A 15,086-nucleotide genomic window follows, 5' to 3' on the forward strand; every position below is an offset into this window, starting at 1 on the left:
CCTTAAGCTCACCCTTGTCTCTGCAAAGTCTTGGCTTCCCGCCAGGGCATGCCTTTCTGGCCCAGGATCCCCCTCCCCAGGAACCAAGTCCCACCCTGCCCATCCAGAAAGCCAGCCTTGAGCAGGCCTGCAGTGAAGCTCCATGGCAGAGCCCAGAGAGCAATCCATGCAGCTGGCACTCCGGCCCGACTAGAATTTGGACCCCGTGATGTCAAATCGCCTCTGGTTCCTGCGATGCTAAACTGCCTCCTGCCTCCTGGGGCTCCTTCAGATGGGTGGTAGGCCAGAGATGCAAGAAGAACAGCTGGGGTCTTCGTGGAGACCCTCCTATTCCCTCCCTTCTCACCCTCCCTCTAGCCCCTCCTTCGGTTTGACTGCTGCGACCAAGGCCAATCCCAAAGCCCTACCTTGCTCACGCTGGCCCGCCGAGCCGTGACTGGGAAGTGGGCCCAGGAGTGGCCCTGCAGTCCTCTCCCAGGCTCCCCGTTCCCTGGCTCCTAATGCTGGCGCCGGGCTGTGTGATTTGTCCTGCTCTGGGTCTCGCTGTCTTTATCCAACCAAAGGCCACACAATCCCCTTGCCACCTCCCAGGTGGCTGATGAGGAGGACCCACTGAGTCAGATGAGGAGGTGGGTCACTGGGAGGAAGAGACACAAGGCAGCCCTGGGGTGACAGGCTAGTGTGGCATGTAAGCTGCGGTGGCCTGGCTGTAGCCCAAGACCTGTGGGAGCTGAGCCAGCTGTTATGCACCTACCATGGCCACAGAAGAGCAAAATGTCTGCAGTGGCTGCCTCTGGGGACATGTCCCCATCTGTGCCCCTTCCTCTCGCCCCATCTCTTTTTCCACTAGGGTCTCCATCCAGCTGGGTGCATTTCCTCCCTTCCTCCTGGCGCCCGTCTTTGCCCCTGAGGTGTTTTCTCCCTGGCTCTGGGACAGCCTAGTCATAAAGGCCTCCCCATTCTGGCCGTAGGGGAGGCCCATTCAATCCTGCAGGACAGACCACCAGAGGGTAGGTTGGTGTCTGCCCGGGATCAAGGCCCCTGCCTCGTTTTCCCCTGGCACTCAGAACCAAGTCACTCCGAATAGGCCCCAGCGTCCCTGCCCACTCGTGACTCAGATGGCACACTCGGGGGCTACTCCTGTGGCCGGTGTGTAAACACCAGTGTATGCGAGTGTGTGTGGGGGGGGAGGGGCAGTGGGATGGTGACAGGACACGGGGCCGCAGTCAACTTGGGGTGCAGTGGGGGTGTGCGTCTGAATGATGTCATGGCCACATGAGAGGCCCACAGAGGCCCCTCTTTACAATAGTGGCCCAGCCACCACCTGGGCCCTGCCAGGCCCAGCGCCCGGTGGTCCCCACCCTGCTGCCTGTTCAGCCTGGCAGCCTTCCTTTGTAGCCTCCCGCCAGCACAGCCAGCCCCCTGCCCCCACTGGTGTCCGTGCCAGAGCAGCATTCCGCAGGCCTGGCTTCATCTCCCCAGCAGAGACTGAGCAGGAGGCTCTGAGCAGCGGTCAGGTCGCAGGGCTGCGGGCACAGTGGGGCCTGGGCCTCTGGCCCGGCTCCAGGGGTCTCTCCTTCTCCTGGGCCAGTCACCTGAAAGGATTTGGTCACTACAGCTGTGGTGCCGTTCTTGTTATTCCCTGTCTTAGGTGGACAGGCCCGGGCAGCCAGAGGAGGCCACCAGGTAGGTACGAGTTGACCAGAACCAGGTCCTGGAGGCAGAGAGCAAAATGAGCCCTGGGTTGTCCTGGTGTAGAGGTGAGGGGCCCGGCTGGTTGGAGATCCCGGACTCACCCTCAAAGCAGCCCGGGACAGAGGGTGGGGGTGGTGAGCGCGGCTAGGATGCCGGTTCTGGTCCTCAGCATGGGATCGCTCAGGGGAGCAGGTGGAAGCCTTTTCTGCAGCTGGTTGGGGGGCGGGCGCGCCCAGCCTCTAGATCTCAGGGCCGCCTCCTACTCCGACCCCGCCTCTGTGGCGCAGCTGGAGGGCACCGAGGTTAGACTCTGGGACTAACAACCCGGCGGTGGAAATGGGGCTCAGCGCTGGAGAGTGAGGCCGGGGTCCATCCGCTAGGATGGGAGGCACGGGGCCTGGCTGAGGGCCCCAGCGGCCGGAGGCAGAGCGGGCAGGTCTGGGACGGAGCACACCACGCGTGTCCATGCCCCGCGCCGGCACGCAGGGCTGCCTGGCCCTTTAAGCGTCCAGACGGCGGCCCCAGCTGACGCGCGGGCTCCAATCGGCGCCCCGCGCCCCCCGCCCGACGCGCCCGAGGCTCTGGGGCCGCAGCTGCTCGGCTGCTGGACTCGCTGCGGCCCTGCGCCTCCGCCCGCCCGGCCGCGCCCCCGGGGGCCATGGTCGCGGGGCCCTGCGCGGGGGCGGCCCCCAGCGCGGCGCTTCATGGAGCGGCCCCGGCCTGGCCGCCGGGGGCAGCGCGATCCCGCGGGGCCCTGTGAGCCCCCAGCGCCACGGCACCATGGTACGCAAGGCCCTGCCTGTCCCCCCGCTTATCCGCCCACCTGCCCTCTCTGCCCTCTTAAGCCCCCGGCTCGCTGACTCGGGGTGGAAGGGTTGGAGGGATCTTCCCCCTCGCCGGGTCTCCCGACCCCCTTTTGGGGCCCCGTGGGCCCGGCATGCTGCGCTCTGGGGCGGCCCTCGGCGGGGAGGGGGTTAAATTCCTGGGGTGGGGGCCTTGGGCGCGAGAGGCTGAGGTCTCGCTGGGCACTGGTAGAGGGGGGCGCTCCCCTGAGCTTTGACGGCGCCGCCCTCGGACTGGGTGACGGTGGAAGGGGGAGGTCGGATTCCCGCCTGGGCCTTGGGCCACGTGGGCGCTGGAGCCTCCCTGCCTGGGGATTTGGGGCGCCTGGGCCAAGCAGGGTGTTGCAGGGGGGCATCGCAGCTCCAGTCCAAACTCCTGTGTGACCTTGGGCCGGTCCCCCGCCCTCTCTGGGCTTGTTTCCCAGGAAGGAGAGGGGCATAAGCACAGAGGAGACTGGACTAGACACCCCAGTCCCCAAAAGGAGGAGCTTGGAAGTCATGAGCCTGTGCCCCTTGCTCAGACCCGGCCCACCCACTGCAGCCTGGTGATGGACGGATTGTTGTGGGAGTTGGGGGTGCAGATGGAGCACAGGTTTCATCCTGGGGCCTCCAAGGAGGTGCTGGGCAGGTTAGGGAGGTAGCGGCTTCTTGGCCATGAGGCAGGGTACCCCTCAGGTGTAGAAGCTCTGACCTGGATGAGCGCCCAGGCAGGTGTCCCTGGCACCTGGCTTTCCCCCAGCCTGGCTTGGGGGCCAGGGCATGGGGCATGAAACCCCTGGCAGCTGGAGTGCCTGACCACTCCCCTGGTCCTGGTCTGGCCTTCGGGGTGGGGTGTGTGGCTACAGCTGGCACAGCCACCTGGGGAGGGGCATCTGCAGCCTCAGGGAACTGGCACATCTGGCCAGGGAGGCGGGCACAGCTGGCGGGCCCTGCAGGGAAGGCGCCAGGCTAGGGGGCAGCTGTGCCCTGCTGAAGGGCTGCCAGCTCTGGACTCAGGCGGCATCTGTGTGCCTTCTCAAAGAAGTCCAGTCACAGTGCCTGGTCCCGGGGTTCTTGGCCCCTCAGGAGACAAGGATGGTGCTGGCCTGGCCAGGGCACTGCCTTGTGCATGGAGTCTCTGGGGCGGCACTACCCTGCAGGCTGACCACCCCTCCTCGGCTAGAGCCAGAAGGCCTTGGCCCGGCCTCGCCTGGGCCCTGGGTCCAGACCTGCACACGGAAAGCTTGGGCACTGGAGGTCATTCCATGAAGGGGAGCAGGCTGGACCAGGGTCCCGGGTCCTGGGGTGGGCTCCCCGCAACAGGCCTGGCTTTGATGAGCCCTTATCCAAGTCTCTTCTCCCGCCACTATCTGGCCCCCTGTTACTGTCCAAGTTCACCCTGAACCCTCACTGACCTACAGGTAGCAGCAGCTCTGGGGAGGAGGGTCCCCAGATGCCTCTTCCTGCTTTTTAAGTCATTAAAGGTCAAGAAATCTGTCTACATGGAGTCGTCCAGCCCAGCGGAGAAGGGTGGCCTTAGAAAAGCCCGAAAGCCAGGTGCTCTGCTACTGCTCGCTTTGAGACTCTCTCATGCTGAGCCTCAGTTTCCCCATCTGTACAATAGCAGTTGGTCCCAGAAGATGAATCAGACTGAGTCAGGGAAGGGAAACGGGAGGACTTGGTACTGGATCCCAACTGGATTGGCCAGGCCTGAACTGGCCGGCAGCCCCGACACAGAGGGGCAGATGGGTGGAGTCTTGGCTGGGGGGCAGGAGGTGCGGTGGGAGAACCCGGGGAAGGTAGTGTCCATGGCCAAGGGCCTGGCCAGAGTGGGACCTGAGTGAGAGTGGGGTGGGTGCTGCCCTGGGCCCCTGTTGTCCCTGGGAGCTCCCTGAGGCCCATTCTGAGGCCCAGGGCAGATTCTCACTCAAGTGACCGAAGTTGAGAATAGACACCCCGACACACCTCCCTGCCCAGTCTGGGTCCACCTACTGCTGCCCCAGCCCGGGAAGGACTGGCATAGGGGTAAGGGTGGGGTGAGGATGGAGGGGACCCGGCATTCATCCCAGGGCCTCCAGGGAGTTGTCTGGGGGAGGGGAGGTGATGGCTTTATGGCGGTGGAGCAAGGCCCTCAAATATAGGATGCTCTGACCCAGCTGGACAGGGTCCGAGGAGGGCCAGAACCGGGAACCTGCGGGGTTGGGCCAGCCAGGCAGGTAGTTGGCACATAGGTGAGCAGATGCTGTGCACTGGACCCATGCAAGGGACTGGGCAGCCAGCCTGTCTGTGCTGCCCACCTTTTGGGGAGGCGCCTGTGGTGCAGCCAGGAAAGGTTAAGCCAGTCCCTGCCACCGCAATGCACAGGGGCTAGATAACCTGACCCGTCCGACTTCCAGGACCTCCCGGTGGCTGCAGAGGCCCTGGACTGTGTGGCCTTCCAAGACGGGGCCATCTCAGAGTCTTGGGGGCAGGCTTTGGGGGCCGACACAGGCTGGGTGTCCTCCCACCCTGCAGAACCCCTGTGTGAGGGGGCATTGCTGGGGGCCAGGCCTGAAGCCCCGGTGGGCCCAAGCTCCGGTGAGTGATGAGGGGCTGGCTGGGTCTCAGCAGCCTCCTCTAGCGGGGCAGTAGCACCAGACATACAGAAGCACAGGCCCTGGGCAGGGATTGCTTCACAGACGTTTTTACCTCTGCCATGCTCAGGCCAGGCGAGGCCCACCACTGGTGCGGCGAGGGTTCCCTCTGGTACCACTCCCAGGGGTGCAGTAGCCAGAGGCCGGGCAGTGAGCGAGTGCGCCTGGCTTCTATTCTCGAGGGGCCTGGGGTTGGGCAGGTGCGGTTTTATTTGCCTGAGTGAGTGTGGGGAAGAGAATTCACGGAGCTCAGAAAATGCCTGTGTCCCTGCCCGGGTGACCAGCTAGTCCAAGTTTGCCTACGATGGCCCTGGTTTTAGCACCGAAAGCCCTGCATCCTGGGAAACCCCTTAGGTTGCTGGCACACCTGGACAGTGGGTCACCCTAGTCCTTTTTCCCCTCTTCCTCTTCCCTTGCCTGGATGACTTCCTGTTTTGCAGTGGAAGAGCTGGAGGCCCAGAAAATTCGCTGATCTGGAGCCTCAGAAAGTCACAATCTGAGTGTGAGCTCTGAGGGGCAACTGATCGAGCTTGAATCCTGGTTCTTCCTCCTCCTCCTTGCTGAAGTGTTGGCTCCTTTCTGTAACACGGAACCAGGAGTGATGGGTGGGCTGCCTCTGGGATGGTGGGCCGGGGCCCCGCTGGCCTTGAGCTGACCTGTGCCCTCTGCCCTGCAGTTGCTGGTTGAGAAGACCACCGACTCACCGGCGGCTGAGTTCTCGCTGGTGGAAGACGTGGCGCTGCACTTTGCCTGCTTGATGGGCCGTCTGAATGAGCAGCGCCTCTTCCAGCCTGACCTCTGCGACGTGGACCTGGTGCTGGTGCCCCAGCGCAGCGTCTTTCCAGCGCACAAGGGCGTGCTGGCCGCCTACAGCCAGTTCTTCCACTCGCTGTTCACCCAGAACAAGCAGCTGCAGCGGGTGGAGCTGTCCCTGGAGGCGCTGGCCCCCGGCGGCCTGCAGCAGATCCTCAACTTCATCTACACGTCCAAGCTGCTGGTCAACGCGGCCAACGTCCACGAGGTGCTCAGCGCTGCCTCGTTGCTGCAGATGGCTGACATCGCTGCGTCCTGCCAGGAGCTGCTGGACGCCCGCTCCCTGGGCCCCCCGGGCCCCAGTGCTGTGGCTCTAGCCCAGCCAGCTGCCAGCTGCACCCCGGCCGCGCCACCCTACTACTGCGACATCAAGCAAGAGGCCGACACCCCAGGCCTGCCCAAGATCTACGCCCGCGAGGGGCCTGACCCCTACTCTGTGCGTGTTGAGGACGGGGCAGGGACTGCAGGTGGCACAGTGCCTGCCAGCCTTGGGCCAGCTCAGCCCTTCTTCAAGGAGGAGAAGGAGGGTAGTGTTGAGGAGGCTGGTGGGCCCCCGGCCAGCTTGTGCAAGCTGGAGGGTGGGGAAGAGTTGGAAGAAGAGCTTGGGGGCTCTGGCACCTACAGCCGCCAGGAGCAGTCCCAGATCATCGTGGAGGTCAACCTCAACAACCAGACTCTGCACGTGTCCACGACGCCTGAGGGGAAGCCAGGTGCCGCCGCGGGCCCGGCCACCATGGTGCTGGGCCGGGAGGACGGGCTGCAAAGACACTCGGAGGATGAGGAGGACGATGAGGAAGAGGAAGAGGAGGAAGAGGAAGAAGAGGAGGGTGGTGGCAGTGGAGGGGAGGAGGAGGAGGAAGAGGAAGGTGGCAGTCAGGGAGAGGAGGAGGAGGAGGAGGAAGGACACAGCGAACAGGAGGAGGATGAGGAGGAGGAAGAGGAAGGACACAGTGACCAGGATCAAGAAAGCTCAGAGGAGGAGGAGGAGGAAGAGGAGGAAGGGGATGCTGGGGCCAGGCAGGGGCCAGCGGGGCGCAGGGGCAGCCGGGCAGAGCCCCCTCCCCACAGTCGCATGGCCACGCGGTCCCGGGAGAACGCCCAGCGGCAGGCGCCCCCAGAGCCCGAGGAGGCTGGGCAGCGTGGTGGGAAGAGGTCAAAGCAGCCCCCTGGAGTGGCCCCTGCGCCAGCTCGAGGGTCACAGGCCCCCGACGGGTTGGGGGCCAAGGTGAAGCTGGAGGAGAAGCAGCACCACCCATGCCAGAAGTGCCCGCGCGTTTTCAACAACCGCTGGTACCTGGAGAAACACATGAACGTGACCCACAGCCGCATGCAGATCTGTGACCAGTGTGGCAAGCGCTTCCTGCTGGAGAGTGAGCTGCTGCTACACCGGCAGACAGACTGTGAGCGCAACATCCAGGTGGGCCTCTGGGTGGCAGCATGGGCTGGACGGGGCGGGACAGGGCAGAAGGCCAGCTGAGGATACATGGCCACCCAGGCTGGGCCAGGCCAACCTGGGTACCTGGGGTCCTGCCGCCTGCATGCACAGTCTGAGGAGACCAGACTTAGCGAGGCCAGCCCAGGCCCAGGTTGGTGAGAATGTCAAGGAGAGCTTTCTGGAGGAAATGGACAGCGCCGGGCGTTGACACGGGGAAAGAAGTGCAGATAGGATTGGAACAAACTGCCCTTGGCCGGAAGTGCAAGGGAGCATGGACTTGGGAGGATGAGAGTGGCCTGAGCACAAGGGACTGGGGGACAGCCAGCTGCGAGGGGGATGAGCCAGCAGGGCCACCGTGCATAGTGTCACAGACTGTTGGGTGCTCAATGGCACAGATGAAGGGAGGCGGGGTTTGCCCAGAGGGGGGTGCCATTTTCCACTTGCCACCAAGGCTGAGTAGAGTAAGGGGCAGCTGGCAGGAAGGAGTCCCTGCATTCAGCTCTTGGAGATGCCAGCTGGCCTGGGCCTGGGGAAGAGGGACTGGATGAGAAATTTGGGAAGAGCAGGGGCTTCTCAGGCCAAGTGGGGAAGCTGGGCTGGCGGCCAGGCCTTGGGTCAGCCTGGCCTCTCAGGGTATGGGCAGCACAGGTCTTTACCTTCATGGGTGAGAGGTGGTGAGGTGAGGGCAGGTAGGTGGGTGCTAATTGCCTGAACTAATTGCTAATTGCAGTGCCCCTGGAGAAAGTGTTACCTGGGGGTTGCCTGGTCTCTGCCCCACCCTCGTGTACCTGTTCCTGCTTGCCTGCCTGCTGGGCTGCTCTTTGACGCTCCACCTGCCACACACCTGAGCCTCCCTTCTGAAGGGGGAAGACCCTTGTTCCCTTTCTGACCTGGGCAGTCTGACCAACCTGACCCAGTTTCTGCTTGAGCCCTGGCCTGGTCTCCATGTCTCTGGGGGTGTCTGGCAGGGATGGGCAGGACAGGGGCCCAGGGGAAGGGGAGGAGGTGAGCGGAGCCTTAAGGTTCCCACCACCCTGCACTGCCTGGTGGAACCTGGTCCTTCCTCCAGTACCCCCAAACCTCCCCTCCTCACAGCCAGCCCTCTGAGACCTGTCTCCTTGGTGATCTCCACGGTGTGAGGGCATGGGTCCCAGCAGGGAGGCGGCAGAGCTCATGTCTGGGCCTAAGAGGGGCTTCTCCACACCCATGGGGGCCCTTCAGCCAGTCATGTGTCTCCCCTCTGTAGAGAGATGCCTCGTTGAAAGGAGCACAGAGGAGGGGCCTCCTGGAAGAGGTGACCCCTGGCCCTAGTTACGTTCAAGGATGAAGGAGGGCCCAGGCTGCGGCTTGGGCAGTGGGCGGGTATTTAGAGAGGCACCACCCCCAGCCCCCAGTACATCAGATCTGGCTGCTCCTTGGACTCAGGGGCTCACTCTCCAGCACAATTCAGGGCAGGAAAGTGAGGCCCAGAGAGGGGCAGTGACCTGCCCTCCGTCACAGGGTCCCGACTCAGGACCTGGGGCTGAAGTCCTCTCGCCCCACAGTGCGTGACCTGCGGCAAAGCTTTTAAGAAGCTGTGGTCCCTCCACGAGCACAACAAGATCGTGCATGGCTACGCAGAGAAGAAGTTCTCGTGCGAGATCTGCGAGAAGAAGTTCTACACCATGGCCCACGTGCGCAAGCACATGGTGGGTAAGTCAGTCCAGGCCCGTTGGGCGGGGAGCCTGAGGACAGAGCTGGCCAGCCGGTGGGTGTGCGGGGATGGACTTCACGTCCCAGGGCAATGTGAAGGGGTGAGAAGGCCCCTCTCGGCGGGGAGGCCTGGGGTCACTGGTGTCAGTGGCAGGTGTGACCTGAAGAGGATCTGGGGCCAGGGCTGCCACATTCGGTCAGGCAGGTGGCCACCACACGGGCTCCTGGACCCCCTGGCGGGTGGGGTCCAGGACCCAGCTGTCACAGGCCCGGTCTCTTTGAGGACACCTGTGTCTCTGATTCTGTCTCACCTTGGGGCCATCACAGGGCTTCCGGCTCTTCTGAAGGCAGCCCTCCCCACAGGGTTGCTCCTGGACCCAGTAAGGAGGTGCCCTGAGTACGTGCTGGGCCACCCCTCTGCATTGGGCATGGCTGTCCCTCCACTCTACATGGGCCTGGCTGGGAGTCTATGTCACTGCAGCCCTCTCTTCTTTGCCTGCTCTTGGACTTGGGCTCAAGGGAAAGGTGGCCATGGTGGGCCTTACCCACTTCTCCACCAGACAGTGCTGGGAGCCTCCAGCGTGAGCTGCCTGCGAGCTGGGAGCCCTGGGTCTAGGTCTCAGCCGGGAGATGCTGGGTAGCCCAGGACTGGTGGCCCTTCCTGGGCTCAGGTTCACCAGCTGTGAGCTCTGAGGGGGCCCTCCCTGCCTCCAGTCACTTCCTCCCAGACTTTCTCCCTCGTCTATCTGTGGGTTCTGCGGTAGGGGGTACAGCCAACCTTTGAAGGGTCACACCCTGTAATGTGCAGCCGCCACTGCGACAGTACCACCCCCAGCCTCCTTTCATAGAAGACTCTGAGGCCCATGGAGGCCGAGCAGGGAGCCAGTGGCTGGGCCAGGGTTGGAGCTCTGGCCGTCCCATTGGGATTCTTCCATCTCTCCCTGAAACGTTAGGGGATGAGGCAGCCTGGGCTATTTCTCTTGGCCAGAGGCTAAAGAACCGGAAGGGCCTCCACACTTGTCTAACCAGACTTCAGAGCAGACAGTAGCCCATGGGGAAGGGGGGGCCATCCTGGGAGGCAGCCCCAGGTCCTGAGACAGAGATGGTGAGGCAGGCCCCAGGGCAGGTGGGGTCCCCCAGAGCTGTGACGGCCGTGGTGCACGCCCCGTAGCTCACACCAAGGACATGCCCTTCACCTGCGAGACCTGCGGCAAGTCCTTCAAACGCAGCATGTCTCTCAAGGTGCACTCGCTGCAGCACTCCGGGGAGAAGCCCTTCCGGTGTGAGGTGAGTTCCCCTTCTTCCCCTGCCCCAGGGGCCACCCCAGCCGGGACTGAGTCACAGAGGGACAACAGCTGTGCAAAAGCCGGGGGTTCGGGCAGTGGAGTGCAGGGTTCTGAAAGGGGCCCTCCGTCTAATGTCTTTGGCTGTCACCTCCCACTCCATCCTGAGCTGGTCACCCACTGGCCCGCCCCCACCGCCACCCACCTCTGCCACTCCACCCCTAACCCAACTGCACACATTGAGGGTGGGAAGTCTGCCTGGGCTGGAATGATGGGGCGGGCTTGGGGGAGAGGCGGCGAGAGGAGCATCTCCGGCAGACAGACGGAGCTGCAGGTGGCGGGGAGAGGGCCTGACAACGAAGAAGGATGGAGCAGGGGGGTTTCAGCTTTAAGCACGAGGCCTGCCTCCACTCTGCTGCCTTTTCCCGATTCCTGTCCCCATTTCCACGAGGGCCCTGCACCCCATGGCCTTGTCACCTCTGCCCCTACACTGCTGTGCCCCAGGAGCCAGGGCGAGTGCCTCCTTCCCTGTAAGCCGCTCCCCACTCTGCCCCTGGCCTCACACCCCACCCCACCCTCAGAACTGCAACGAGCGCTTCCAGTACAAGTACCAGCTGCGGTCACACATGAGCATCCACATCGGCCACAAGCAGTTCATGTGCCAGTGGTGTGGCAAGGACTTCAACATGAAGCAGTACTTCGATGAGCACATGAAGACCCACACAGGTACAGCGGCCAGGGAGGGGCTCGGTGCCAGGCCCGACCAGTCTCGGCCCTGCTCAGGATGCTGGGTATGGCCCCGCCCTTCTCCACCTCGGACCTGAGTTTGCCCTTCTGAAGCTGGGGGCCACGCTCCCCACCTCCCAGGGTCAGTGAGGCTGGTACAAAGTGCCCCAGGGTGGGGAGGATCCTGTCGTGCCAGGGCTGAACCCCACTGTGGTTCCACCGGTGCAGGGAGGCTGGCCCCGGGCTGGGGTGTAGCAGCCCCCCAGTGACACCCCACTGCCCACCGCCATCCTCCAGGGGAGAAGCCGTACATCTGCGAGATCTGCGGCAAGAGCTTCACCAGCCGTCCCAACATGAAGCGGCACCGGCGCACCCACACGGGCGAGAAGCCTTACCCCTGCGATGTCTGTGGCCAGCGCTTCCGCTTCTCCAACATGCTCAAGGCCCACAAAGAGAAATGTTTCCGTGTCAGCCACCCGCTGGCGGGCGACGGGCCCCCCTCTGCGCCAGGCCTGCCCCCCACCCAGCCTCAGGCTCCTGCCCTGCCCCTGCTCCCTGGGCTGCCCCAGACCCTGCCACCCCCGCCCCACCTGCCTGCCCCACCTCCACTGTTCCCTACCACTGCCAACAGCGGAGGGCGGATGAGCGCCAACAACTAACCCTGCCCTACAGTGCAGGACCTGGAGCCCAGGGGCGACTGGGAGCACCCCCAAGGCCCTTCCCGCTTTGTGGGAGGGCCCACCTGCCTGGCACTGCTGTGCCCCCGTCCCCAGAGGTGGCTGGACATGCTCTGCTTGAGGACCCTGGCCCTGGCAGGGGTGCAGGCTGGCAGCGCCCCAGACCTGGCAAAAGACACCTCACTCCCAAGTGCTCCCTTTCAGCGACATCTTGAAGCCTTTCCTTTTGTTTGTTTTGTTTTTGTTTTTGAAAGCGAAGGAAAAAGAAAAGAGAGGAAACCATTTGCAGTGCCCCCCTCCAGGTGAGGGGGCGCTAGAGGCAGCAGGTACCGTGGAAGGGGGGCCTGGAGAGCAGGTGTGACCCGTCACTGCTGAGGCCTGAGCCGGAGAGGTCATCCAGGTGGAGCCCCAGCCAGCCTCAGCGGCTCATCCCTGCCTCCTCTGTGCCCCCTGACTTGCCTCCTTGTCCTGGAGGGTTTGGGGAGAAAGGGGGTGCCAGCCCCCTTGGAGCAGTTGAGGACTCAGTCTGAATGTGCGCACACGGAACAGGGGCTTGAGACTGAAGGCCCGCGGGGGGCGGCGAGGCATGAAGACTTCAGACCCTGCTCCGCACCATGTGGAGTGGGGCCGGCAGGGGCTGGACCCCAGGCATTTGCTTCCCCACCCATCACCCTGCCCACAGGGATCCCCGACCTGCACCCGGCTGCACCGCGAGCCCTGGGCCTCAGGGTGCTGTGGGCAGGCCCTGGGCGGGCAGATGGGTCGGATCCCATAGCAGCGCCAGCTTCCAGCGGCTACAGGCAAGGAGCCCCTGCAAACGAGTAGACCCCAGGGGAAGGGCCCTAGGAGGAGGCACGTGTTTTGAGTTTTTAAGGTGCTATCGATGGGGCAGCAGGCAGGGGCTTCTGTTCACGGGCACCTGCCCTCACCAGCTGCCCTGGCCGTGTCTCCCACACTGGAGGAGACGTGTGTGTCTGCACCCTTCCCTGCTCCCCGAGGGCGGTGCCAGGCCTCATCCCCTCCTCGCCCCGCCACAACCTGCCCCTGGCTACTGTCCAGCACCCTCGTCCTTCCTGGGCCCCTGTGCTGGTGGCGGGGTGCCTGTGGCATTGTTGGTGAAAGGACCTGCATGTTCAGGCCCAGGGGTAAGGCAGAGTCTGAAGGGTAAGGGAGCCCCTCCCTGTGCCCAATGCTTGCCCCTAAGAGGCCAGCACTAATAGGTCACTCTTTTTTGTTGTCATTTACATCTTTGTTCCTGCCTTTCAAATGAGGAGGAAGGTTCCATAAGCTACATGTTTCCTAGTTAAGCTCTTTCCTATTGTGTTTATATGGTTTTGTTTGTTATACTCTTTGCACCTTAAACCCCCATGACTACCCCCCCCACCACCACCTTCCCAGCACAGCTGGAGTGGGAAGAGGCCTGAGCCCAAGGGGGACCAGGGGGGACTGGGCCCCATCAGCCTACGGGCTGAAGGGGTCAGAACCCCTCTGACCTCCTTGTGAGGCCATGGCGCTGGGGCAGGGAACTGGGCACATTTTAATCATCAATAAACGAAGCACTTTATTCTGTACAGATGTGGGCAGGCCCAAGGAGCCCGAGTGATTTGAGGGTCTGTAACCCAAGCCGCACAGCCTGCCATCTCTCTGGGCATGGAGGGGCAGTGCCCTGCATGGCCTGGTTGAGTTTGGGGCTGCCTCTGCCCCAGGAGCAGGGCAGACCAGAGCCTGCAGACACACCCTTGGGGGCCCCTGCGTCCTCTGGGGATCGAAAGTGGGCCCTCCCTGGGAGAGGAAGGCTTCTGGTCTGGCTCCCAGCTCTATGGCTCCCCGTCCCCAGCCTGGGCCTCCTTGGCCCCTGCTTTACTGAAGCTCCTTCCCTCTCTTGTACCCGTTATCTCTGGGCTTCCATGATGTCCTCAGGGTCCCCCCTCCCCACTCCCCAACGCTTGCTATTTCTAACCTCTGGTCCCAGTGCCTGGCAGCTCTCCAGAGCTGGCTCACATTTCCCCCTCAAAAGTTGGTCTTCCCCAATGGGCTCTAGGCTGGGACCCCTGTGGGTTCCCAACCCCTCATCACTGACACCAGGCTCTACCATAAGGGCTGGTAGCCTTGTCACCTGCTAGCCCCACTGTGGCCTTAGCAAGCCTGGGGCCCTGGCCAGGCCAGACTTGGACAAGCAGAGGCCAGAGATGGGTGTAGGGGAGCTGATAGTGAAACCCTGTCCCAGAACTGAGGTTTCCTGTCCTTTCATCCCTTCCCTCTGAGGGCAGGACAAGGTCCAGATGGCAGACTGGGCTCTGATCAAAATGGTCTTGTAGCTATATAGGTGGGCACAGCCACGCCCTTTCCTGGGAGGCCACATCCCAGTGGGGACAGGAGCCCTGTGTCCCTGGTGCTAAATGCTCTCCCCCTTGGGCCACAGTGGGAGGGAACTCCCTTCCAGCCAGACCACAAGGGTCTGAAGCAATAATGGAACCTCAGCAGCGCCAGTATGGATGGGGTTCTTGTTCTACCAGCTTTTCCATTTCCTTTTTATTTTAACAGCAGATTAATAAGCACCTGGATATTGGACCGAAGGGACTGGGGTTTCATACCCACCCCCCAGGGCTGGTGGTAGTGGTGGGGAGGGGGGTTTAGGATCATCCCCTCCCCCTGGAATTTGGCCGTGAGGAGGTCCCTCTGTCCGGCTGGACTTGTCAGCCCACTTGGCCAGACCTCAGGCCTGGAACCTGGGCCTATCCCTGCCTAGCTCCTCCGGGGCTCCTTGGTCTTGGGCCAGGTGGGGGTGAGTGACCAGAGAGGCGAGGGCATCTGACTCAGGCCCCACAACCCCAGTTCTGGGAGCCAGGCCGGTCTCAGAGCCTGAGCCTCTGACGCTGGCATGTGCGGCCACAGCCCCTCACAGCGGGGGCAGAATGGCTGAGCCCAGGCCCGTGGACCCCTGATGTCTGGTCATACGTGGCCACTCCCGCCACAGAGTGTGTGGGGGACAGCAGGCGGGTGAGTGAGAAGAGGGGAATAAAGTCAGTACAACTGTTCCTTGGTCCAGCCTCTTCTTTTTTTTCTTAAAAAAAATTTTTTTTATCCTCCAAGGATATGCTTACTGATTTTAGAGACGGAGGAAGGGAGAGAGAGAAACATCGATCAGTTGCCTCCTGAACATGCCCCTACCAGGAATCAAACCCACAACCTAGGTATAGGTCCTGACTGGGAATCGAGCCCACACGCTTTTTGGTTTATGGGACGGTGCTCCAACCAACTGAGCCACCTGGCCAGGGCTGCCCAGCCTCTTCTTTACGTGTGGACCGCCC

At 63.0% G+C, this 15,086-nt stretch overlaps 1 protein-coding gene across 2 annotated transcripts; it reads left to right on the forward strand.

Moving 5' to 3' along the window:
• The first annotated feature begins 1,934 nt into the window (after positions 1-1,934).
• On the forward strand, positions 1,935-14,813 carry ZBTB47 (zinc finger and BTB domain containing 47). 2 transcript variants are annotated; one of them, XR_008427493.1, is made up of 6 exons: positions 1,935-2,478; positions 5,826-7,379; positions 8,942-9,085; positions 10,261-10,376; positions 10,954-11,098; positions 11,396-11,532. XR_008427493.1 is itself a non-coding variant. In XM_024566086.4 (6 exons), the coding sequence occupies exons 1-6, from the start codon at positions 2,476-2,478 to the stop codon at positions 11,755-11,757; spliced, it is 2,328 nt and encodes a 775-aa protein (XP_024421854.2). In that variant the 5' UTR covers positions 1,939-2,475; the 3' UTR covers positions 11,758-14,813. The 2 variants fall into 2 exon arrangements, 1 of the variants encoding a protein (XP_024421854.2); XM_024566086.4 differs by having other exon boundaries at positions 1,939-2,478; positions 8,942-9,089; positions 11,396-14,813.
• Positions 14,814-15,086: the final 273 nt, after the last annotated feature.

This window comes from Desmodus rotundus, chromosome 8 (genome assembly GCF_022682495.2).
Source record: "Desmodus rotundus isolate HL8 chromosome 8, HLdesRot8A.1, whole genome shotgun sequence".
In the NCBI taxonomy this organism is placed as follows: Eukaryota; Metazoa; Chordata; class Mammalia; order Chiroptera; family Phyllostomidae; genus Desmodus; species Desmodus rotundus.